Genomic DNA, 27,724 nt, shown 5'->3' with positions numbered 1-27,724 from the left:
CCTTCACTACCTTTGCGGCAGCTACACTTTCCCAAACCGCGACCACACAAATCTGTCAGATGCTGCCACGTGGACACGAGGCATCGGCGGAGAAGGTGTGACAGGCAACGCGCCACGTATGACCGGTGCGAGTTTCTGGCAGTTCGGATCACGCGGAAGGAGTGAAATGGAATGAAGTTGGCCATCGATGTTCCCAATCACGGGACATGCTCGCTTGCAATTGAAGATTTTTCTTCGCATCATATCTGCAAGGCCTTGGCACATTTATGATATCTTGTCCGTTCGATGTGTTGGATCTCGGTTCAAATGCTTCGTACCACCGTTCACTTTTATTTTATTGGAAGGTGGGCCTCACATATATGGACGGCAGAGGAGATACATTTAGGGCCTGTTTGGTCTTATGGCTCAAGTGTAATTACCTTGTAAATGAGTAATCATTATTTACCAAGGTAAATTACCTTCATCTACCTCCATCTTTCCCCATGCTGACTTGAGCCGTTACTTTTTAAGCACTTAAATTGAGAAATTTGTAAAATAAATACAGGGCCTACCATAATATGTGTGGCTTATCCACACCGCCCATTCATTATGCCAAATGAATTTAAGGCATGAGCCCAAAAATTAGGCAAATCCAAATGTCAAGTGGACCACACCACACGAAATCATGAGAATTAAATGCCTACCATTAAAAACTTGTTGAGGCCCTTAGAAATTTTAGATCAAGCTTATATTTATATTTTCCACTTATCCATGTCCATGTGACCCTATGAACGGGTTAGATGGTGAATAAACCTCAATGTAGGCCAGTAAAAAAATCAACTTTCAACGGTGGACAAATGAAGTCCATTGTTTCCTTTCATGTAGGCCAATTAAACATTAGATCTTCCTAATTTTTTCGAATCAAGCTCAAAATATTCTAATAAAACAGATGGACGACACCGATATATTATATACATTATGGTGGGGCCCACAGATTTAAGTCAACATTTTGGACCGGATTCCTAGGTGAAATTACTCACTCACTTCCAAACAAGTGAAAGAAAATAATAATTACTTTTTTGCAATGATTTACAGTAATTTACCTATATTATGGAAAACCAAACAGGCCCTTAGAAAGGATGGGAAGAATTGCGATTAAGTGAGATGGAATTGCATTCGGTTACATCCGAGATTTTTATGAATTTTGAAATCCACTACCCATGTAGGCCCACGTTGATACATAAATTTTATTCATGAATTTGGTTTGTTAATTATAATTCCATTTTTCACTAAATGGGATTTTGCTAAATATATTATTTTTCTACCGCATGAATTTTATTTCAAACATGAGAATTTGATGGTCAAAATACTATAGTATTTCTAGACATGCAATCATTGTGCAATAATGGTGTTAATCGCATATAATATAATTTAATACCATTTAATCCCACGAACCAAATATGCCCTTAACTATCAATCTAGATGATCAATGTTTGGACAATTTGAATCATTTAATTATTTGTGTTCACAACCTCAAGTGTAGGGTCGTGATGCAGTAATAATCGCAGTAAGACCGAGGTCGAATCCACATGGACTAATCTTGTATGTAATATGAAAGCAACTAGAAGTAGAACTAAAAGAATATGCGAATCTAAATATGAAATTATAGAGGAAGTAATTGTGAATAAAGTAATTAAAACTTGTGAAATTAAAGGTAGGAAGTAGGGTTCCAAGGATCCACTTGCAGCTATCAAGATGTTTCCTTATCTGATTCAAGGAACGCAATTGGAATTGGAGTCCTATCATATCCAATTAAAAGATAATCAATAGAATCAATCTGAACTTTCATTGACTTAATTCTCAATGAATGAGGATTGTAAGGGTTGGAAGGGATTCCATCACAAAACTATGGCCTGGAGATGATGACTCACAACAGGATTTACCAATCTCACAATCTCAAAATAAGCAAAAGAAGATACTTAAAGCTATTGCAGATCTATTGTAATTTGAGTCACAAAGAACCATTAAAAACTAAAAATATTCCTTAAATATCAAATTAGAATCAAAGAAGTTCAACAAGAACAAGGATCAAACAAGAAAAACATCTCAAAAACGCTACAAGCTTCACCTCTTAGTCCTAGCTAAGAGGTTTAGCCAACCATGGATATGATTGGAATCAAAATCCTAAGGAAAGCATTAAAAACTAGGAAGAATGTAAGAAAGAACTCTCGGATGACGGCTCCAACCCTTTGCTCTGCTCCTCAAAACCCTAAATATCTCAAAAAGTTCGTAGGAAATCCATATTTATAGCTTATTCTGCGTAAAATCGTAAAACTGCCTCAATTTACGCAGTCCACATAACGTGTTCGATAACATTGAACATCCTTCGATGTCATTAAAGGTAACATGAATTCCAAAAGTCGTGCCTTTACGCACTACGTAAATTTTCCACACCGCATAATTTCTTATATTATTGAACCTTCCTTCGATGTCATCGAGAAGTCCTTCGATGCCATCGAAGGATCTTCGATCCATCGAGAATGTGTCCAAAACAGTTTAGCGAGTTGCTTCAATTTCTTCAATAAATTCGATGCCATCGAACATCTTTTTATGTCATTGAGCATCTTCTTTGAGTCATCAAACATGACTTCGATTCATCGAGAATTGCATCCAATAAGTCCAGTAACCAACTTGATTTTCTTATAGAAATCGATATCATCGAGCTGTATTCGATATCATCAAACGATGACTTCGATGTCATCGAACAGTGGTTGATGACACAGATAGTGAAGTGATTTTCAACACTTTATTCTTCCGACTTCCTTCCTTCTCGACTTAGTGTTCTTGAATATTGGAGTCTTGAAATCTTCAATCTTCGTCTCTAAAGGTCTATTCTTTACTTTGGTGTTTCTTGAACATCAAATCCATGCTTTTAGCATTCTTTTCAATCCAAGCTCTTAAACTCACCTTGCAACGCAAACATGTATAAAATATAACATTAAGCATTATCATGTTCATGAAACCAAGATATAATTGGGGTAAAATATGCAATATTTGACACTCAATAATTTAAGATTTCATCAACCTGCCAAGTACTAACTACATAGAAAATTAATAATCTAGTGGCACTTAATGTTACTTTAGCGACTTTCCTCCCTTCAAAACAGGAGGCCAACAAACCATGTGGCACCAATTGCTTAGACTAAGATCTGGTCACTTCCAGTGGGGGTGTCCTGATGCGTTCACTCTATGAGTTTCATATTCATCTACTTGTTTTATATTTATTGCTTACAATTCAATCACGTAAGGTTGCATATGTGAATGAGAGCCTGCATTTTGATTTTGTGTGTGAGTATGATATGTGGGCATGTCATAATCGACTCAACTCAATGTTTGAGTGAAGGTTGGTGCCCTAGAGTTAAGTTAGACTGATTGGAGACTGGAAACATGATCCAACTATCTTCTAAACCATTGGTTGTGATCAACAATCAGAGCAACTTGTGAAATGATAATGGTTAGGCCTTCCGAATGGATTCTTTTTACCTTGTAATCAATGACTTATTTTTCCATTAATTGATTTATAATATATTTCTTATAAGAATGAAAATGACCAAATAAATAAAAATAACTATGTCGTGACATGAATTTCGAGTACCAAGCGCGCATCCTAGACCTGAGATCCACGCCGCAACTTGTATAGTAAGTGTACTTAGTATATTTACACAGAGGCATAAATATTTATTGTTAATGTAGAATCTGGATTTCATAAATTACAATCACATATCATACATCCGAAAACTAACATTCGTTCAAATCAACTATCAAGAGTTCATCTTGGGACCCAACCATTTGGAGTCTTATTCACATGTCTAAAGTTAATATTTAAATTAAAAAATGGTAATAACATATCCATGCCCTAAATCATAAATTCTACGCCACTATGTTAAGCAACATGCATGAAATCAGAACTAATTCCAAGAATAACAGATGCTTCTAAAATTAATAATTAAGATCGGTTTAAAGCAGCCAATTCTTCTTCCGTTAGGTAAGGCCATATGTTCCTGAATCCTTCATTAGCTCGGCTACATCCTCTTGTTTTTATGTTGAAGGTTCTACCTCTGTCACATATATATGATTTTTCATCAATAGAGGGTAAGTTGGCCAGACCTAGTGAGAATTTTCGACATGGTTCATCGTATCGAAATTAAGATAGAACAACATACAAAAGTATACTAATGATTATCCAAACCATATAAATGCAGGAAATGAATGTATGCATAAATGTTATGCAAATGTGTAAATGCATGAATGCATCCAGTGAAATAATTGTCCACTTGCTTGAATTGGATAATCGTCAAGAATTTGCTCTTGGCGGGCTTTTACCTATTTGGTAGGCATAGGCAAGGCTCGCATTCATCTCTTGGATAGGTTTCCACCAATATGGTAGGCATGGACAAGGCCCGCATCTGGTAATGATTCTACCAGGTATAACATCCAGGGAATTCCCCAGGAATTCGAGCACGTGGTGTGCATGCAAGAGATGAATGTCTGAATGTAGTCATATACTTATATATAATGGATCGCATATATCGACTGATATTCAAATAATAGGTTACATGTGGAACGACCAAAATCAATAACTTATAATTCTCAATCAAGCAATCAAAACATAAATTCTATCACATTAAATCAAGTTGTTTCTACTTAATTAAAACAAACGAACAATATAACAAACATCATATTGAATATAACATATACATCAAAACTATTTTAAATCAAATGGGGAAGAACATGTCGGGGCCACTCACATGTATTCAGTGATAATGATTTCATATGATATGCAAATTAGATCAAATTATAAATTCCTAATACAATCATAAAAAGGAACTCATATTTACTGATCATATTAATTTTTATGGTGAGGCCTACCTTTGATCGATCAATTTTCCCTAGTGGGATCTACACGAAAGATTACTTATTGCTCAATTAAACTCCTTTGGACCCAACGTTTAACAAATGATTTGTAAGCATTAAAAATTAATTTAGGACCCACTAATCGCATCAAAGTGGTTGACCGATAACCAGTGGTATATAAACAATCTAAACACACCTAATATATGTGAAATTGTAAGTATACATTATTCATTAATCTAAATATTTAAGTTCGAAATTAAACATAGTTGTTCGGCTGTTTGTCGATCGAATTGATAGAACTATTAATCTAGTCGATGCACTGTTGATTGAATTGACTTAAATCGATGGTCTGTTAATTGAATCAACGACCTGTCGATTGAATCGACACAACTGAGAATTCGTATATGGTCTATCGATTGAATCGACACAAATGAGAATTCGAATATGGTCTGTCGATTAAATCGACACGAATGATAATTCAAATATGATCTATTAATTGATTCGACACGAATAAGAATTCAAATATAGTCTATCGATCGAATCGACGTGAGTGAGAATTCGAATATGGTCTGTCAATCAAATCGACATGAATGAGAATTCGAATAGTCGGTCTTTGGACAAATTTTGACCCCATTGATTGAATTGACACTAACCGAAAATTTGACCGAAAGTCTCTATATTCAATTTGATTCTGACGAATCGAATTGAGAAATCAAAGATTTTTATTAATTTAATCTTTTATGGTTCATTTATGCCTGTTGGATAGATCCAAACTAATTATTAGCCCTATCTTAATTAATGAAGACATAGGTCCATTGATTAGCTGATCTGAACCACCCATGGTCTATATTAATCAAAACTACATGATTTAATAACAATGAATATCTGATCAGTGCGGCCCACCCGACAGTCAGATCGTTATGATATTCTAGATATCAGTGTAGTTTGATCCCAGAAAGTGGATTGATTATCTAGATCGGATCTTACATATTCGATGGCCCGACACGATATATAATGCATGATTCACTATTTATGATTTCCTCTGATCGGTGTGGCCCATTAGATGATCGGATCAATCTGAAATTTGAGTCCTAACATATTTAGACCTTAGAAATCAGGTGATCGGTGTGGATCTATCAATTCTTTGTGTCAAGTCACAAAAGCACTTGCGCAGAGAATTATATCTTTTTACTGGGTATTCCAAACACATCAATACAATGAACATATAATTTATCCGAACCATTCATTTTATAGATATGATAGAACTAACTTACATTACTAAAAATAAAAGAAGAATAATTAATTCACTGTCGATCAGTACAGTCCATCGGATGATCAGATAAGCTCGATCCTTGAGATCTTTGCATACTTTCATCTCGAAAAGCCCACGGTCAGTACGTATTGAATCACCTATTGTTCATATGATGGGAACCAATTCCCTACGAAAATGGCCAAAGCCTTGCGCACAGTAATTTAGATCTTTCTACATGAACTATGTAGATGCACACGATGGACATTCAACTAATCAAAAGGTTCCATCGTATAGATCAGTACAAATTTACTTGAATTACAAGAAAAATGGAAAAAAATGATTGCTATTACTTACTGAATTCGCTTAGCTTAGGGTTTCCTCATCCTCTCTCTCTCTCTCATTATCGCTCTCTCTCTCACTCACTTTTAGTGCCTAGGTTTTTTTTGTTTGTTTCTTTTTATTCAAGTAGGACTCTCTCTCTCTCTCTCTCTCTCTCTCTCTCTCTCTCTCTCTCGTTTCCTCCCTTAAGAAGGAGAAATCGTTAGAAAAGAGATATATGTGATGGATATGGGAGATAAGAGAGAATCGGAATCTACGATTATCTTTATCACAATTCCAAATTTAAAATCAAAATTTAAACTTTATATTCTGAAAAAAAATATGATCGTTACATGCTAAATAATGTCGATTTCATTAATTGAATATGTGGCTTATTAAAATTGACAAGTATTGAAAATAACCTATAAAAATAAACAAATAAGAGATAATACTTGACCTGTCTGTTGGAATAGATGATCGAGGTGAATGGTTAATAGGATGTGACCAAATAGGTGTGATCGCCTAAGTAAAAACTCAGTTGATCCGGATTTAACAACTTAGGGTTGTGGACATTTAATCTAATCTCACGATACTGTAGTGGTGGATGCTCGATAATAACAATCTATGTGAAAGCTAGGCTATGCTATGTTAAAATAAAAGAAAGATAATTTGAAAAGTAGATATATGTATTTGTTACAGGCATCGAACTCTTCTTCACGTGCTTCTTTTATAACTTGTTGAGGCGAAATGTAACACCTCGGTTCCTGGAACCCGAGTACACTACTCGTTTTCCAAAAACCCGAGCGTTAACCTTTAAATATCCTAAATTCTATGTACATTTTTTTCTTCTGATCAAAGTTAATAAACTAGCGAGACAGAAGCAAATCAAGTATAAGAGGGTGTCCAAATATACATAAACAATATTTCAAGCGGTGACCCAAAAACTTATACAAACCAATGTCTTAACTTATTACAAAACATGATAGTACAAATTAAAATGAACTGGAGTCAGGAAAGGGAGTCGCAAGGTCCTCCGCCTCCTCCTAATCCACATGAACACCAGTATGTGTATCATCTGTGTCTCCTGCATACTGAATACGGTTCGATAGCGTCAATAGATATCGCAGTGAGGTATACCCCTCAAAATTTATCGTATCATCAAGGTAATTAAGCATAGTTAACAAAGGCGGTGTATAACAAATATTACACAATGATTATCATGGAAATCAGATAAAGTTCATCAGATACACATTCATTAAATAAATTTCACAAAGATGATCTTATTTAAATGCTTGGATGCATGCACATGCTCACAGACCTAAGGATGCACATCCAGCTGGTAAAAAGTCGCCCAAAGAGAACTAGCCACCTGGAAAAGTACTCAAAGGTACGCCCAAGGAGAACCAGTCACCCAGAAAAGATTATGATATATAGATCACCCAAAGAGGACTAGTCACCTGAAAAAGTACACAAAGGTACGCCTAAGGAGAACTAACCACCCGGAAAAGACCATAATAATATATATATCGTCCAAGGATGACTAGTTACCTAAAAAAGTACACAAAGTACGCCAAAAAAAAACTAACCACCCGAAAAAGACCATAATAATATATAGATCGCCCAAAGAAATCTAGCTACCCGAAAAAGTACTTAGGGTACGCCCAAGGAGAACTAGTCACCCGAAAAAGACCGCATGCCATGAAAATGCATGATTAGCCCAACCATTATTATTCCAATTTCAAACTATTAATTTAGGAAAGCTCAAAGGTCACTATGGGGGGTTTGTCACCCAGCATAAGTTGACAGCTCAGGCATAGTGTAATGACTCAGAAAATTTTGTGCCAAGATCCGAGTACTACCTCTATTTTCCTTAGAAGCTTTTTAGGGTAATTAGCGCTAAGCTCGATTACTTGTGAAATTTGCATCAATTACTTTAAATTTGATCCGCATGACTCTAAACCTGTAGAATGGTTAGCGCTAGGTTACTCTGAAATCTGGGATTCATCGCTAAATCCAGTTGCTCTTGGAAATTTTTGGAAGTTCTGTATCGGACCTGGACCGCGCGTCGAAAGTCCGATAGTGATGATCTTAGGTTGTTGCGGTCACTATGTTGGGCTTGACCATTACCTCAAAAATCAAGTCCAGATGATGTTCTGGGTCGATTTGAGTGAGTCCGGAGTGAAGAGTTTGAGAACGGTTGGAAATTTAATAAGATTTTATGAAATCTGAGTCGTGTCGCTTGCGCGATGATTTTAAGCTATCTGACCATTAGATTCTGACCCAATTTCACCCTCTGATCAGCAAAGGTGGCCCAGGCATGTCCTTGTGCTTGTGGACCTGATCGAGATTCGGTGACCGTTGAATTGAGTGTGGTCCGCCACGGCTGATCTGAAGATCCGGTTGGTACGAAAACTCAGCTTGACCTAGATCCATGGTCAGTGAACTTAAGTCCGACCTTTCGTGGTAATAGGCCCACTGAAAGTGCTTCGTTGGATCGAGAGAGGCTTGTTTTGGTTATACCCTAAGTATACCTTGGCCCTGGGGTTATTTTCATCAATGTTAGGCCTATTTATAGACCTTAAAACCCTAACTCTCTTTTCCATACGAATTTTTCCTAACCTTAGCAAAGAGAGAGAAAGTGAGAGAGAAGTTGGTGAATCATCTTAGATTTTTTCCTGTTCTTCTTCATCCTTAAACCTTTACTTCTGAATCGTTATTCCGGCGATTCTAAGTTCATCTTTGGGTAAGTTAACTTAACCCTAATCTGTGTTAGAGCTTAGAATAGTCTTTGTGTGTTGTAGCTCATTTCTATTCTTGCTTTAGGTTGTCCTGTCGCCATTGACGAAGACATATCGTCTAAAATCAGTTCGGTGTTCTTTTTTGGATTAAGGTGCGGACTTTAATCGTATAGGTTATGGTTTTCAAGGCTTTCAATGTTAGTGAATGGTTTATTCTTGCTATGGATGAGATTTCACATGCCAAATGTTATGTTTATTTTGCGTTCCTGATATGCATGTGTTACATTGAGATTTGTGTATTCTACGTGTATGTATAAGTACCGTATACGTATAAAATATGAACATGTGGTTGCCATGATTATTTGTCGTGTACTTATGCTTATTGTATGTGCAGCAACTCCTTGGTAAAAGGAATTGTCCAAATGTGTGTATTTCAACATACATCATGTATGTTGAACTATGTATTCTAAGTGTTTGTAGAAATGCCTGAATGAACTAAACTGTAATATATTATACTATTTGCGGGCGTTGAGGAGCGATTCTCAACACTCCTATTGATGTGTAGAATTTACCTCATGCAAGTCATTTTCCTCGTTGTTTAATTTCAAGTCTTACTTATGTGAAATTTCATGTTAAGTTGATATTCTTCAAATGCTTACGTACTACATGATTTGAGTTGTTGTTCCATTACTATTCTAAATTGTAGATATGAATATCTGTTGTAGTGGAATGTGTGTGGGACTATGCATTAGTCCAGGAAATCGGTAGTCGGCCTTAAGTTCATGGTTGAGGTTGCTTTCGCCACGTAGGACGTGATTAGACGAACCTGAGTCGTATTAGAGTTGTCAGCAATGGTTTGGCCATGCGGAGTGTTTGCGCACTCTATGTCATTCAACCCAACGTGCGCTCATGCTAGTCGAGTTCGTCAAGTAACCCGATTGTCCGATGTATGTTCACCATGTATGGACGCTACTGTTTGAATCTAGGGTACCAAACTTACCGATGAAATCCTGTTAATCATGGTACCTTGATCCGCTAAAACTTATGAGCCGGATATGGTGGTATGGGACACCGTGGTCGAGCTGTCGGCCTACGCTGGGGTGACGAGCCTCCCCGTAGTGATCAGTGAGCAACTAAACTCGTGAGTCGATTATGGTGGTATGGGACACTATATTTGTGCTGTCGGCCTACATTGATTGGTGACGAGCCCTTTGTAGTGACCTCGAGCATACCTCGATACCGCATTGAGGTGACGAGCCTTAGTGTAGTAACGAAGGTGTGATAGGCGTGCATTGATTGGTGACGAGCCCTTTGCAACGACCTGAAAACATATGATCGTATGAGATTGTCTAAGACTGACGACCCTAGAATGGATCACTGATTGGATGGTGATATGGGGAAGGTATCTTAGCTTCCCAATTCTACTGTATGAAAAGGACTAATAACAACTTGGTAATCATGTTCATGCACCGCATTTGCATGTGCTTTGTAGATGTGGCGCACTTTGAGGTAATGTCATGCGTAACGTAAGATGAAGACGCTGAGGGTGTACGTGTGAGGGCACGCATCATTCTTCATACATCCTTGCATTAACAAGAGTACTTAGGACATGTTTAATTGTTCTGCTTTATCATTATTGCTTGATTGAACTAATAACATGTTAACCTTTGCTTTATTGTTCCATTGAGTTGATCACTCTCTCCCACGTTCTGGGGCGGTGTTAAACACCCACCAGACTCTGTCTTAGTTGCTGATGTTGCAGATATTGAGGCGACCTCTGAGGCAGAGCGGGAGATTGATGATGATGAGACTGCTTTCTCTTTTATGCAGTTTTTAGACGGGTTCTAGTGAGCCTTGTTCTGATGCGCAGGATGCTGGGATTTCTTTTGGAAATTAAATGATGTAATTTGATACTTATAATTTTGATAGCAACACTTGAAATACGACCTGGTAGGTATATGTACTTCAGGGATTTGCACATGTACTCACATATTTCTATAAGTCTTCCGCTTGCATTCTTCACTTATCTCTAAATTATATTTGCTATTTGGCTTAATCTATTCCATGTTTTATGCGCTAATACAGACAACATACATCCATCATTCAATATGTTGCATAAGTGATGTTTTGGAACTCAGGAGCTGAGCTATGCTCGACCCCCGAATTTCAGGGCGTTACACATAGTATCCCATTCCACCATCCCTTGCTCATGAAGCTAACAAATATGATGTTTAAAGGTAACATACTCAACTAGTGGCTAATCATAGTTTTACAAGTGAGACTTATCATTGCAAGGTTATATGAAGATGGTTCCTTAAAGCCACATAGGGCAAATTTCAAAACAAGCCGCATAGGGCAACCAACCCATCCCAATGATGTAATGAAAATGGATTATCCCAACAGCCACTTAAACAACAAACGTTTTGTAAGATGATAAGCCCACATCAAATGTTCCATTAATTTATTAGACAAAATGGCCACTAGTTCTAGGACCTCCAATCATTTCATCAAGTGATCATGAATGACAAATCATGTATAATATCGATATAGCACATGCATAACTAAAGCATTCATTTCAACTCGAAATAAAGGTAATTAGATCTTAAGGCATATTCGAATATTAAATTTAAATCTAATATATATCCATCATCATAAGGAATCAAAATCAATAAGAGCGATGAAGCACATTAAGCAATTAATAAAGTAAATGAACAAAGATAAGTGAGCAAGGCTAATTATCAAGATGTGGAAAAGCTTGAATGGTGATCCTCACCTCTCAAGTCAGTTTTTCTCAAGTGTTGCCATAATTTGTATTCTCTCTTAGGATCAGAATCTAACAAAATTTGCAAAATATGCATGATTAGATTGCCATGTTACACCATAATATGGTTATGATGAAACTTTAGGGTTTCATCATGCAAATTGAATTTAAGATTAGAATTTAGAACTTAAATCCTAATTTTGTGTAGGGAATACAATGACCTTCATAGTAAAAGTATTAATTGATAATTATTAATAATGATAATTCATGTGTTGATATTAAATATACTAACAATACATAACATTCTCATAAAAAAATTTGTACTAATATTTAATCAGTACTTTAATAATAATACAACAATTACTAGTAATATAATAATAATGGGAATAATAATAAAAGAAGAGAGATTTTGAAAATCAACTCACCAAGTTGTGAAGCTTGACCCAAATCAACTCAATTCAATTAGGCACTACCCAGCCTCCTTTTATCTTCTTCTTTCCCCTTCCCTTTGTTTTTCTTCATCCCTCTCCTTACTGACTACTCAAAAAATAGACAGACTCAGTTGGACCAACCGAGTCAACTCGGTGGGAGTGAAACAGCCATAGTAACCATGATCTTTCTCTTCCTTTCTTCTTTTCATTCGTCTCTAACTTTCTCTTTCTTTCACTTATAACCCAAACGATCTGAACTCAGTCCTGATTCGAGTCTAAGCACCCGACTCGCACTGAGTCATAGCCCAAACTGGACCTTACTCCATGACTCATCAGCGAGTCAACTCAGTGCTACACAAACAGTGTGACAGGGACACCCATTCTTACAGTTAGAGGTGGGCAAAATGAACTCGATCCGCCCTGATTCGAACAGAACCGATGGCCTGAATCGGTCAAGTTCGGGTAGGATCAGTCAGATCCGAACGACAATCGGATTGGATTCGGGTATGTAGCAAATCCGACCAAACCGAACCGAAATCCGATCCGTTTGGATCCGACCCGATTTGATCCGGACCGCACCGGTGTAGTAACTAGTAAAAAAAAAAACCCACCCAACCCATCTCTCTCTCTCTCTCTCTCTCTCTCACACATAGAGATTCATCAGCAATGGTGTCTATAAGCAGCATCACACCCCAACGATTCCTCGACATCTCAAGACCCACGTCAGGTACAAAACCCAACTTCGAATTTCCGTAAATGGTATCTCAGGATCCTCTCTCCCAAGCTCTGTAAACACCGCAACGCTTTAAAATCCCATCTATTCAACTCAAAAAACAGAGAACTTAGAAGAAGGATTGGCTACTCTCCCTGACACCAACCTATGGCTAATGGTGGGTGCTTTGTGGACCCCACCATGATGTATGTGTTTCATCCATTCCGTTCATCCATTTTATATATCATTTTAGGGCTTTATAAAAAAATGATAGGGATATAAATCTAAGGTGGACCACACCACAAGAAAACAATAATGATTGGATATCCACCATTATAATCCTCCTAAGGCCCACTATACTATTTATTTGACATCTAATCTGTTGATTAGGTCATAAGGACTCAGATGAAGGGAAACAACAAATATTAGCTTGATCAAAAACTTTTATAGCCTCCAAAACGTTTTTAATGGTCAACGTTCATTCAATACTATTTCCTATAATGTGGTCCACTTGAGATTTTGATATACCTCATTTTTTTTCCAATAACATAAAATGATCTATAAAAATAGATGGAGGGCATGGATGAAACACATACATCATGGTGGGGTCCACAGAGCGACGACCGGTGGCAAGGGAGTAGCCCGTCCGTTTCCAGTACAGTGCTACAGCTGTACTGGTGCGTGACGCGTCTAGCAACGGATTGCGTACTGAGTAACTCAGTACGGTAAACGTACTGAGTAAACTCCGTGGGCCCTAGTGTCATTCATACATTGTATCCACTCCGTCTATCTCTTTTAACATATAATTTTAGGGATTTGTCCCAAAAATGGAGTATATCCAAAGCTCAAATGGACCACACCACTAGAAATAGTGCGAATTGAACATTTACCGTTGAAAAATTCTTGGGGACAACAGAAGTTTTACATCAAGCTGATATTTGTGTTTTACCTTCATTCATGTCGTTTTGATCGTATGAACGGGTTGGATGACAAATAAACATCACTGGGGGCCTTAGAAAACTTTCAACGGTTGAAATCAATATTTTCACTTTTTCTAGTGGTATGGTCCACTTGAGCTTTCTATATGCATAAATTTTGGGTTGAACCCATAAAATGATATGGAAAAACGAATGGACGGCATGGATAAACCACATGCATTCGCGGTGGGCCCAACTGAGTTTACTTAGTACAATAAGAGCGTACTGAGTAACTCAGTACGCAATCCGATTTCCTGGCATCCTCGTGCTCCGGGCGCTCTTCGAGCTCCAAGTTGTACGAACGGTTCAAAGGAGATCAAAGTTATATGGGGCCCACAGTGATGCATTTATTATATCTACACCGTTCATATATTTTTTATAGATCATTATAGAGCATTATCCAAAAAATGAATAATATCCAAAGATCATCTGGACCACACCACAAATATCAGTAAAGAATGATTTTCACTGTTAAACCATTCGTGTGGTCCACTTGATAGTTAGATCTGTCTTATTTTTTGTCTCAAGCCTTAAGACGAGCTTGCCAAATGGATGAACGGTTTAGATATAACAACTCCCCATGATCAGATCTACAGAACTCGCTAACATGGATACACAATTCGAATTCATCCTGTGCAGTTCGTGCTTGCATGAAAAGCAAGCAAACAGTTTCATGAAGAGCAAGTAAACTTTAAAAGTTAAATAAAAACGTATAAACGGAGACTGAAAGTTCTTTCAGAGCCATGTGGGGCCCACCTTGATGTATATATTTCATCTTAGCCATTTATCCATTTTAAAATATTATTTTAGTCATTGGGGCACAAAAAGGAGATATATTAAAGGTTAACTTAGACCACACCATATAAAATAATTTGATTTAATTCATACTGTTCGAATCGTACCTAATCCGATCCGGCTCGATTTTCTTGACCGAGGCGGACTCGGTTCCGGTGAGGTCAACCAGGCATCAGGTCTGTCCGAATCAGGTGACCTAGATCCAGTCTTGGATCGGATCGAGTTCGGGTCTAACCATTGAAAATTCAGATATGATCGAGTTATACTTGATCCGATCCGATCAGGACCGATGCCCAGCTCTACTTACAGTCTTCTCACACTTCACTTCTTCTTCTCTTTCCTTACTTCCTACTGGGAAAACGTCCAACAACATGTACTTGAGCCGACCTAACACGAATCCCGTCGAGATGAGTCGACCTAGTGTGGCATGAGTGTTGCATTACAGATCAGACCCAATCTTAGCGAGTCGACTCGACAGCCACTCAGTGAGGAGCAGCGTTCTGCTCTCCCTTCTTCTTCTTTCTTCTCCCTTCTATTTTTCTACTTCTCTTCTCTGCCCAAACAGTCTGTACCAGGCACCACTTCAAACGAGTTTCAAGACTCAAAAATAGAGGTGGGCATCGAGTCGAGTCAAGGTGGGCCAAGTTCAGCTCAGCTTGTCCATGCTGTACTCGAGTTCGAGTTCAAGCTTGGCCTCGGCCTCGAGCTCAACATTGAAGCTTAGCTTGTTTGCCAAAGTAGTTGAGTCGAGTTCGAGTCGAGCTAGTAGTTCGAGTCAAGTTGAGCTCGAGCTTGTTCATATCATCATATGTTAACTTATTAAATTTTTGAAAAAAAATACAAATTAAATGTCTTATATGCTAATGCCACTGTAACGTCCCAGAAAAATTCTTACAAAGACCCAAGTACAACCTCAAGTGGAACAACCCAAGGACCACACCCGGTTGTATAATTTAGGCGGGAGTTAATTAAATGCTAAGCATTTGGTGGGTTAAGCTTGGGCCACCATTTTTCATAAGTAGGAAGGCCTAGAATCAGGAGTACCACTGGCCCAATTCCACATGAAGATCTAGGAGAAATCCCAAGGGCCTGTCGCTCTCGGGAGTACAGAGAAACTCCGTAAGGGACCTAGACCGCACGTCGGGGGTCCGATGACCTTGAAATTATAGGACAATGTCCGTCCTACTGGGCTTGACAACCATCAAGGGAACCAAGCCCAGATAGTGTCCAGAAATGCCGAACTTGAACCGTGAGTTAAGAGCGTGAGAAATGTAAATATTTTAAGAAAATGAACTGAAACTTAAGTGAATTGGGCCGTCCACTCTTACGCAAAGTTGAGGATTTCGAACCGTTGGTTTGTGACCAAACTTCACACTAGGAGAAAGAAAATTTCCCTGCACATATCTGTATAACCATGGCCCCGATTGGACACATATGACCGTTGATCTGACACAGGCTCTCCATAGTCGATCAGCTTATCCGATCACACCGAAATTGTGTCTCAGAGTAGATCCATTGTCAGGGAGAGTACCCCATAATGTAGATGAGCCATGGGCCTCCCTAAGAGCCCTATTCGTCAGAAATGGCCGCCCTCATGGTATAAATATAGTATAAAGTGGCATCAGGGCCATTTGCACCTTGTCTGGGGCTATAAATAGCTCCCAAAACACCCCCTCTCTCTCAAATACGAATTTGTTAAACCCGATGGAGCGAAGGAATAGAAAAGAAAAAAGAGAGAAGAGGAAGTTTGGGAGATCGTTGCAACTGTGGAAAATCTTCTCCCCTGGATCCACGTACCTAATCACCGCCAAGTTTCGGTACCAAAACTTTTTCGACTGCGACTTAGGGTAAGAAATACTAAACCCTATAGTGATGTAAGTCTCCCGTATGGTTTTTCTCCAACCTAGCTAACCTGTTTACTCGATTAGGCGACCGACGTTCTTTCCTTGGAAACATAGTCCTAGGACCGAGTCTAAGTCGAGCGTACTACCAAAAGGTGCGGACTATAAATGCTTCGGTTACGGTTTGTCAATGCCTTCATTATAGCTAATGATTTATGTTTGCCATGATTGTTGCCGTATTGTCTTAAACACGTCGATTTCTATATGTGTTACACCTATGAACTGTAATAAGTAAATGACGCAACTTATGTGTTTGATGAAATGTCTAAATGGGGAATAGAAAATGATTAGTGCTTGCCATGATTATTAATCTAAGATTCATTGTTGTCATATGCACATGTATTTCTCTGTGAAATGACTTGATAAAATGTAAGTTGTAGCTAACGTAGTTCATATGTTTGATAAATTGTCTAAATGAGAAATAGTTGATGATTTGTACTTGCTATGATTATTAAGGTAGGAATCTTTGTGGCCTTATGCATATGTATATTTTTCTCTATGTAACCAATTGATAAAATGCAAGTTGTAGTTAACATGGTATATGTGTTTGACGAAATGCCCAAATGAGAAATTCACTAGGATTGCTTATCAAATGTTGATATATATATATATATTACACGTGGGTATTAGCAGCATTTGCATAGGAATGGGGCTACATTCGTAGTCCAGGCAATCGACAAACGCCCATGTTTGGGTGGCTGAATTAGTCTAGCCACCTTGGGTAAACCCAAAAGATATGGGTCGTATGACGACTGCCGACAGTGGCTAGGCCACGAGGGGCGCTTATGTGCTCCATGTCGATTAAGTCAGCGTGCGCCCGTACCAATCGAGCTTGCCTAATGAACCGCTTGACTTATTGTGTGTTTACCATGTATGGACACAACTATTTGAATCTAAGGTACCCCTCACCAATGTAAAGATCCATCTTTAACCATGGTACCATGATCCTCAAGACTCGTGAGCTAGGTATGGTGGTATGGGACACCATGTTCGGGCTGTTGGCCTACGCTGGGGTGACGAGCCTCCCCGTAGTGACCGCGAGCACCACTTCCTACAACTTGCCTATCATATGTGTTTATCTAGGAGTGACGAACCTAGATAGATCTAGAACACATGAATAGGACCGTTGCAGCTGTCCAATGCCTAATGTTCGATTTGGGTCAATGTTAAAAAGGGAGGTACCCTAGCTTCCCAAACTTACTGGATGAATGAACATAATCAATCACTTGGCTAACATGACCATGTATCGCACCGCATTAGTTAGAATGTGGCGAAAAGGCATTGGAGTCACACCTTTGAGGGAGTGTTGTCATATACGAAATAGGCAGTCAGAGTCGTATGTTGAGGGAGTATTCATGGGTGAGGGCATGCATCATCACCTACACTCCATTCTCGCATTAAAAAGAATAGGTAGGAAGTTATTATTTATAATTACCTTATCATTACTGCATTGATTGACTTGAAAACATGTGTAACTTTTGCCTTATTGAACCACTGAGTTGATCACTCACTCTCACTCTGGGACGGTGTTTTAAAACACCAACCAGACACTGATGTAGATGTAGGTATGCATGACGTCTATGTATTGGAGCAGGACTTCTTGGATGAGGAGGAAGAATTCTCCTACTTCCAACTCTCGGGTAGGCCAATGTAGGCCACGTACCCTTATGCAGAGAACGTTGGGCATCTGGGTGTAGTTGGATGCTACATTTACACTACCACATTTTATTCATTTTAAAATTGTATATGTATATATTAAACTCAGCCGCAGACTCATACTCTGGAAGAAATTTTGTGAGACATGTACCTATTTATACAGATATGTTTTGGATTTACGCATTTGCTTAACTTCATTATATTTGGACTATGATACGCCGTTTAGTAAAATTCTCTGCATGCTTAATCAATCAATATGGAATAAATCAGAACATTATCTTCCACGGGACATAAGTAATGTTCGAAATCTCAGGATTCGAGCTTCACTCGACCCTCGAAATTCGGGGCGTTATAGCCACATTACTAATACATAAACCTCTAGATACTATCAGTAGTAGAAGAAGAAGAAACAGATTTGGGCACTTACCCTGTCAGGATTGGGTGTGGCTGCTCTGGTTCACTCGGCGAGATCGGGTGGTGGTGGTCCAATGGAGTGCTGGTCGTGCGGGCAGCGTGCTGGTCCTGGTGGTAGTGGTGGTCCGGTGTATTGCTGGTCGGACAGGCGTGCGACTGGGTGGGGTAGAAAAAGAGAAGAAAGGGAAAGGGAGAAAGGGAAAGGGCGTGCAGGTAGGGTCGGCCGTAGGGTTTATACTTTATAGTATATATATAATATATTTAATATAAATATATATAATATTTAAATTTTAATACTTATTACTAATCGAGCCGAGCTCGAGCTCAAGTTCGAGCTTCGGGTTGAGTCGAATTCGAGTCGAGTCGAGTTAAAATGACCCATGGTCGAACTCGGCTCGAACTCAACTCGAGCTACAAAAAATTAGCTTGACTCGGCCCGAGTCGACCATTCAAGCCGAGTCAATCTGAGCTAACTCGAGCCGAGTCGAGCAAGTTATTCGAGCTAGCTCGACTCGTGAATAGCCCTACTCAAAAAGCCGACCCACCCGAACTTGGTCCAGATTCGATGTAGCAAAACTGAGTCCTACTTGGTCTCATTTCTTCATTACCTTCTTCTTCTTGGTGGAGGACGACCAACAACAACCTCCAAACCGACACAACTCGGTCCAAACTCATCAAGAACTCGACTCGGCTTGGTGTGGACTCAGCTCGATTCGAGCTGGTGCGACACCACATGCTCTCACACACTCTCTCTCTCTCTCTCTCTCTCTCTCTCTCTCTCTCTCTCTCTCTGCCTCCTTCCACTCCTTCCTCACTGCTTCTCTCTTTCTCTCAATCCTCTTTCTTTTTCTTCTTCTTCTTGTTTTTTTTTGCTGAGACGCCCAAGAGGAACTAGACTCGAGCATACACAACCCATAACCCACCCTGAACTCGGCAGACGTGGTGGAGAAGAAGGCAGCTCAAATGGCAGATCGAAGCTCGATGAACTTTTCCTCATTCTACCCCTATGGACGACTCTGAATCGATCTTACGATGTTTCTGGACTGTGGATTTCAAAGCCCCAGATCCCTTTCCTTGGTGGGTTCGAGCCTTGAAGGTATTGGGCGATATCCTCTTGCGGCTACCGTAAAAGGGTGAAGAATAACTCTCCTCTCATAGCTTAGGGTTTCCACCCTTAAACGTATAGGTATTGAACGTCTGGGATGCTCTGCAATGGACGGTTCGGATGAAGTTTGCCTAAAACAGTTTCGGAAAGAGCTAGAAACCGAATCTTTCCATTTTTGGAATGATTATGCTAGCTGGCTCGTTGTTGGAAATGGATGAACGGTCAGTAATCCCCCTTATCAATGTCTGGGATGAGAGAAGATTCTCTCACGGATTGCCAGCGTGGAGGAAGGATGGGATTTCCATTTCAAAATACGCCGAGCACGCCTCTACTTGCACTGAATATCGTGCTCATGCACGCATGCTTCCACACATGAAATTTATAGGGTTTTGATTGGCCACACAGTTGGAGCATGATGGACGGTTCAGATGATGGAAGTGGGCCAACCTAATGTGACCCAGCTGTGATGTCTTTGATCAATCCAGTCCATTGGTTCATTTCGCAAGACCACGATATGACAAGGGATTGAAGATGGAGGATATCCAAAGCTTAAGTGGACCATACCAATCGATTTATACTCTTGAAATGCTGATTACATTGTTTTGACGGACAGATTGATTTCAATCTGACCATTAACGATCAAGAGATCTTACGGGATCTTTTGTATATTTAAGATCGTCACAATATGTTGCTATTCAAATAGTAATAATAATTTTACATTTACTTTATTATAAATTTTCTCATTTTTTTAATTTTATTTTATATTTGAATGTAGTTTTAATCGTGACACGAGTCCCACTTTGATCTTTATACATTTCTATCTAAAGGGCCCTATGGACCACCCATTTGGAAACTAATGGTAATCTCAATGATTAGATGGTCTAGATTACCCTTCAAACATATTTTAATGCTAGTAGTATCCCCTACTGATCACAAGAACGACCACAAAATCCCATGGTCTCCAATGAGCAATTCGATGATCCATCTTGAAGGCTAACGGATGGATGGTTTTCTCGGTGGATGACAACTATTCTTGAAGGTTAGATTGATGCACGATAGGGTTCATATGCTGATCTCGAGATTTTTAAGTACGATATCACATGCCTCAGTGGCTGAATTTGGATTTTGGGTTGACTAGTTAGTGATAATGAAATCCTACATTGCGAAGTGAGGTTTAAATAGTAACACTCGAGTACTGAAAGGTATGGGTTGTTACACGAAAAAACCCTCGTTGGGTTTCCTTGTTGATCCTGTATCTTTCGCGTATTTTTGGATAAAAAGATCTCTGGATAAATATGAAACTACTAGCTTCTCGAATCTTCTTCTCATAATTGATGCCTTGATGGGAGATCTTTATGTCCTATTAATCGGATTCGGGATCAATCAGGGGAGCCTCTAGGGCTGATCCTAGACCTGAAATCAACCATGACCATTTATCTGGTGGCTCACATCTTTTTCTTTCAATCGAGGTGTTGGACGGTCCGATCAAACTGCCTCCTACATTTAACCTTGGGTCCCATTCCTTAATGGTTTGGAATGCTAAAGATGATAGATGGACATAATCCACTTGATACCGATCTACTATCGGAGATGGGTCAGATTAGATCTTCCAACTAATTCTCCCATCCTCTTCACTCCAATTAATGTATGACTTGGGACCCAATTTGGTTGATGTCCATTCTTTCCTTATTTGGATGCGAACCATATCTAGATTTGCTTGGGTAAAGGTCTGATTTTTGGATATTCAAAACCTTCTCAAACATCACAGATCCTCCGAATGACTCTGGGAAGATCTCTCATTTTAAAAGAATGTGAGAGACGGCATCACTCAGTGTATTATAGCCAGATTTGTGATGATTCTCTCTTACTGGGTCATTTATAGACGTGTCGGGCACACTGTCGCATTTATTAACACATTAATTATGGCCACATGGCATGTGCTGATTTTCTCTCTTAAAAACATATGTAAGGCCAGATTAATAACCGAACAAGAATGCAAAACACCGATGCAAGATCAACTAAAGATATATTTGAGTGCGAGTGAGATTTCCATCAATACTCCCATTGTGTCAACGCATGGTGGCTTTCTATCGCTTAACGTCAAGGCGCCAAAAATAGGTGTAAACAATATCCGTACCATCTATACAATTTGTCGGCTTATTTTAAAGTTTGAACTCAAAAATATAACAAATCTGAAACTCAAAAGAACCACACAACCAGAAACAATGGTGATTGATCACCCACCATTAGAAACTTCTCCTGGTCACAAAAGTTTTAGATCAAGCCGACAATAAATATTGGAATGGGCCCTAGGAAGTACTGTAGTATGGTCCACTTAAGCTTTGGATCTACTTCATTTTGGCTCTATGCCAGTAAATGGGCTAGCGAAACCAGTGGACATGTGGATATAGAACACATACATGGCAGTGGGCGCCACATCACCCAATGAATCACAACACCAAGTCACCAACAGAGTATCGTCCTGTTACCTTAAATTCACAGCAAAACAAAATGATTTCAAAACACATTAATTCATTTACCTCTCATTCTACGGTCCCAAACGCTAGATTTTAGTGCATTTAACTTCCATTACGCTCAGATTTTAAAGTGTCAAACGGCCATAAATTCTTGCCCTTGGTTTTGGATTGAATTGATTTTTGTTATTTGCAGTAAACATCAGGTGTTGGAGATTGATGGACAGCCTAGATGCTATCCAAGCATTGGAAGCGGACTTGCTGGTGTGTTGACGTCATATGTGGGTCCCATCACGAGGTATGTGTTATATCCCAACCGTCCTTTCATTTGGTGAGCTCGTTGTAAGGCTTGAGCCAAAAAATAAGACAGATCCAAAGATTAACTGGACCACACTGCAAAAAGCAGTGGGGGATTGAACGTCTGCCATTGAAAGCTATTTGGGTTCACAGAAGTTCTGGATCAATATTATATTTGTTTTTCCTCTTCATTCAGGTCTGTATGACCTTATGAATAGATTTGATGGAATATAAATGTTACGGTGGACCCTTACGAATGTTTTAACGGTGAGAATAATGGTCCACTGCTATTTCTGGTGTGGTCCATATAAGCTTTAGATACGAACCATTTTTTGATTTGTACTCTAAAATGATCTTTCATAATAGATGAACGGTGTGGATATAATAAATACATCATTTTGGGGGCCATGTAACTTTGATCTCCTTTGAACCGTTGGTACAGCTTGGAGCTCGAGGAGCGGCAGCGCTCGTCTACGCACGACACGTACCCACATCAGCCAAATCGGTGGCGTGTGGGCCCCATAAGCTTCCATTCCTCAACCTCAAAGGCTAAACTCGTAATTTCACGAAATCACCATGCCTATTTCCGCCACAACCCAACTACTCCACTGACGCCTCCGCCAAGCGCAACCCCCCTCACCGCTCACGCCGTCACGCTTCCGTCCCCGTCACAGACATAACCTCCGCTAAAAACCAGCCACATGTCGACCTCTCCTCACCCCACAGATTCGCCATACTGCCCAACCCGAGCGGGCCCCACCTACTGTGGAGTAGATATTTTCACACCTTGGTGGGCCCCACACCAATTCAAAATTAATGTTTAAAAAAATCCCGATATTTTCAGCCCTTCGAGCGTGAGGAGGTTTTGTGGCCAGGGTTAGTCGCTACAGAAAGGAGCGGCCACAGCTTATGTAAAAGCAAGGCCACCTATCCACCTCTCCCTTCTAATACCACCATCGGTTTTCCAAAACCACTCTGGTTTTCTGCCTTTCCCTTTTATTTAAACTCCTCCATCCCTTCCCACAGACGGTTTAGGGCTTTGCAGAGATGAAATCGAAATCTAGGGTTTGCGAGCTCTGCAGAAGAGAGGCGAACCTCTATTGCGAGTCGGACTCGGCGTTCCTCTGCTGGGACTGCGACGCGACCGTGCACGGGGCTAATTTCCTGGTGGCGCGGCACGTGCGGCGGACGGTGTGCTGCAGGTGCGAGGGGTTCGACGGGAATAGCGTCTCGGGGGCCGGATCCCGCCCGATCCGGCCGGTGTGCCGGTCCTGCGGACCGGAGGAAGACGGTTCTTGCTCTTCCCTGTCTTCCTCATCGTCGGAGTGCATCTCAACGGCGGAGTCGTTCACGGGCATGAGAAAGGCCGGAGGGAGCCGGTCGAGGACCGGGCGGATCGGGAGGACCGACCGGTCTGGTTCGGTCTCGGAGTTTTCCGTTGGGGACGGCTCGAAGGCTGCAGCAGTCAGGGAGACGAAGGGGGACGTCGATGCCAAGGCGGAGGGTATTTTGGTAATTTGGTCGAGGCGGTTGGGGTTCAAGAGCAGCTGCTGTGTGGGTTTCGCCCTGCATGCGTTTGGGATCTGCTTGAGGAAATTTACGGCTTTGCCCTTCAGGGTCTGCCTAGCATCGTCGCTCTGGTTCGCGGCCAAGCTCTGCGAGAGACGTGGCGTGTCCACGTGGCAGCTAAAGAAGCTAGAAGCGTGTTCGGGGGTCCCAGCGAAGCTGATCCTACTGGCTGAAACCAAGCTCTCGCCGTTCGTAAAACTCCACAAGTCATCCCAAGAGGAGGCGGAAGGTTGGGCCGAATGCTCTGACGGCTGAGATTGCACTCAGGGAACGTGCGAGTCGCTTGTGTGTATGCGTTGTAATTGATAACGATAGGATATGGGAATGTTGGTGTTTTTTTCTTTTTTCTTTTCTTGATATTGGATATATTGCAAGAGTCGTTTGCACGTTCGGTTTTTCTTTCTGACAAGTGGGGCTCATGCATGTATGATCCATATCAATGGTCTGTTGTATAGCGCCATGGATGGGCCATGCTGAAAAATTCTCCTCAAAATACGATATCGGCACTATTTTAATCCGCGGCCCATTAATAGACAGTTGAGAAGAGAAATGTAAAATATCCGAGAATTGGTGGCTATGATCACTGAATCTAATCCATTGTTCAAAAACCATGCGATAGAACTGTTCAACGGTCTGGATTAAAGAAACATGGGTCACACTTCTCACATTTGAAAACCCGCATACACAGTAGTTTCTTTTTTTTTTTCCCACACGGTACGTTGGTTGGTGTGCATGAATCAGCACTGTTCATCTAGTGGGTCCAGGAGATGGATGGTCCACAGCATTCTGACACCATTTTCCTGATAAATTTCCTTTTTTTGTTTTTTTTGTTTTTTTTGAATTTTGAATCTTCTAAGGCCACTCTTCAAATGGGTACGATTGCCAGGATGGTTTGATATTCTTTCTGTCAATTCATGTGGGACCCGTTAGGTGGACGGTTCCCATCCATCTCCCCTAACCCACGTTGGAGGTCGTCGCAGCAACTGCTAATACAGTTCATGGTCTGGTGGCTGACGATGGTTCGTACGCTTGCAGTCGTATATTATGCATGCAACTCCAGTTGAACCGTCCAAGTCATGGGACCCACGCTAGGAGAATAGTCTAGCGTTCCAAGTATAGTTCTCCCAGTTGTGTCGAGAAACTTCCAAGTGTTCCTACCTCGTACAATCAACTCATTTCCAGCCGTTCGTTTCTGCATCCTGTAAAGCTAATGATCTGGTTGGACCTGTTTCGCTGGTCTAATTTTACAACACTATTGATCTGATGCCTATTTTGGACCTCATGGAGGGTCCAGATTGATCAAATGTAATAAGAGATCAGACTCCGCCAGATCTCGGCCGTTCCCAAGTGGGGGCCATGATGAAAATGCCCTGGCCCAAAATGTGTAGACCCGATCTATTGATTAGATGATGATACTTGCACAAGAGATGGACAGTCACATGAAAGACTCCAACGGTCCATGTTCAATATAAGCTGTGCTCCGCCTAATGAATGGATTAGGTGCGGCCCCACCTTAACAAAATACGGCGCGTCCCTGACCATGAGACCACCTTGATGTATGTATTGTATATCCACGCCGTCCATCCGTTTTGGAGCTCACTTTAGGATATGAGCGCAAAAATGAAAGGGATCCAAATGTCAGCTAGACGATGCCAACAGAAAAAGTTGTAATTGTACGCCCACCATTAAAAACTTACTAGGGCCCACCGTAATAAATCCGTAATTTTATTTGCCATCCAACATGTTGATAAGGCCACACAAATCAGGATAAAGGAAAAAACAAATATTCGCATGATCCAAAATTTTTGTGGCCCACGGAAAGTTTTTAACGGTCCTTCACCACTGTTTCTTATGGTATGGTCCACCTGTAATTTGGATCTGCTAAAATTTTGGACTTATATGTTAAAATGAGCTGAAAAAACGGATGGACGGTGTGGATATACAAGATATATATTAAGGTGGGCCCCAAGGTCAGGGTTGCACCTAGGGGTGTAAACGAACAGAGCCAGCTCGACTCAGCTGGAAAAAGCTTAAATCAGCTCGGTTTGAAGCTGGGTTTGATACGAGTTAAGTTGATTTTTAGAGCTCGAATCTAACTTCGAGCAGCTGGCCCGAGCTCACTCGACTCAGTTCAACATATGGCTCGAACTCTAATCAACTCGGTCAGGTGATATAAAAAGGCAAAAAATTTCCTAAATTTATTCATTTTTTCCTCTTGTTTGAAAAAATCCGCCCGGCACCCAACCCTAGCTCACTACCTCTTTCTCTCTCTCCTCGTCTCGGACTCCTGCCCGACCAGCAGTGGCTCCACCTCCCTCTCTCTGCTCGTCCCACCCGACCAGCAGCGAGTGAGCAACTCGGCCTCTGTCTCTGCTCGTTTCACCGCCCGCAGCACTGGTTTGCTCAAAAAGTTAAACTCAAACTTAGCCCAAACTGGTCTAATCTGCTGACCGAGTCGAGTCAAGATGTAGATGATGGCCCGGTCACCGGGCAGAGCCAAGTTCGAGTGGAGTGTGCCTGCTGACCTAGCTGAGTCGAGCCGAGGAGGCCACCTCGACTCGGACTCGATGTACACCCCTACTTGCACTTGCACCTAATCCGCTTCCCTTGATTTTCGGGTCTGACATGTATTCGGTGGCCCCGCTGATTGAGTGGTCGGTATCCGACAGCTGCTCCCATCAGTCCCATGCTTGCATGTTTCTCCTTTTGAAATACTATGTGTTTTGATGATTGATTCCAGCCGTCCAAAAAGGGAGTTAGGATCGTGGTCCTCATATCCTCACGCAATCAGAACCTTCCATTTTGAGTACATTTAGATTGCTTGAACTCTTCGTATTGATTCACTCTCACGCAAAATGAGAAGAGAGGACACAACACGACTCTCATGTATTGTTGTAAGAGCGCTTCGATGCTCTGGCAGAGTATGACCCTTCATACCTCTCAACTCAAAATTTTTATATTTCTCATATAAATAGCCCAAACTAGACTGTCAGATCTGTGGGGCAGACACTAAATAAGGCCATGAAACCGAAATATTATTGATTGGACGATCCTAACCACAGATCATTGACTACTTTTCTTTTTCACCGTTCATTGCAGATCTATATATCGTTGTTAAAGAAGTTGGACTGTTATAACCTTCTGACCTTTGGTTCGCGACCCAACTAAAGTGGGCCACGGTATTTGGACGGTTTGATTTGAGTTGAGTCTTTCCCAGGCATGCAACTTCTGATTCCATGAGTATGGGCAGTCATACTCTGCCAGAGTAACAGAACTTTATTCCCACACCTTGGAGTGTGTGGGCCATCTTGCATGAAAACCAACGGTCTCCGGACGGCGAACTTCTTGTGGTTCCAATATCGCGTGACGCGTCCGGAAGAAGAAATATGTGGTTGTTAGAGAAGCAAAATAAATAAGCCCATCTACGGTAC

The 27,724-nt window shown here is 40.6% G+C and overlaps 1 protein-coding gene across 1 annotated transcript; it reads left to right on the top strand.

The window, feature by feature from the left end:
- The first annotated feature begins 23,581 nt into the window (after positions 1-23,581).
- LOC131256662 (B-box zinc finger protein 32-like) lies at positions 23,582-24,638 on the top strand. Its single transcript, XM_058257629.1, has one exon. The coding sequence runs from the start codon at positions 23,772-23,774 to the stop codon at positions 24,546-24,548; it is 777 nt and encodes a 258-aa protein (XP_058113612.1). The 5' UTR covers positions 23,582-23,771; the 3' UTR covers positions 24,549-24,638.
- The last annotated feature ends 3,086 nt before the right edge of the window (positions 24,639-27,724 follow it).

This window comes from Magnolia sinica, chromosome 9, assembly GCF_029962835.1.
Source record: "Magnolia sinica isolate HGM2019 chromosome 9, MsV1, whole genome shotgun sequence".
Lineage (NCBI taxonomy): Eukaryota > Viridiplantae > Streptophyta > Magnoliopsida > Magnoliales > Magnoliaceae > Magnolia > Magnolia sinica.
Note: the sequence above shows the minus strand (reverse complement) of the source record. Positions and strands in the feature narration are given on the sequence as shown.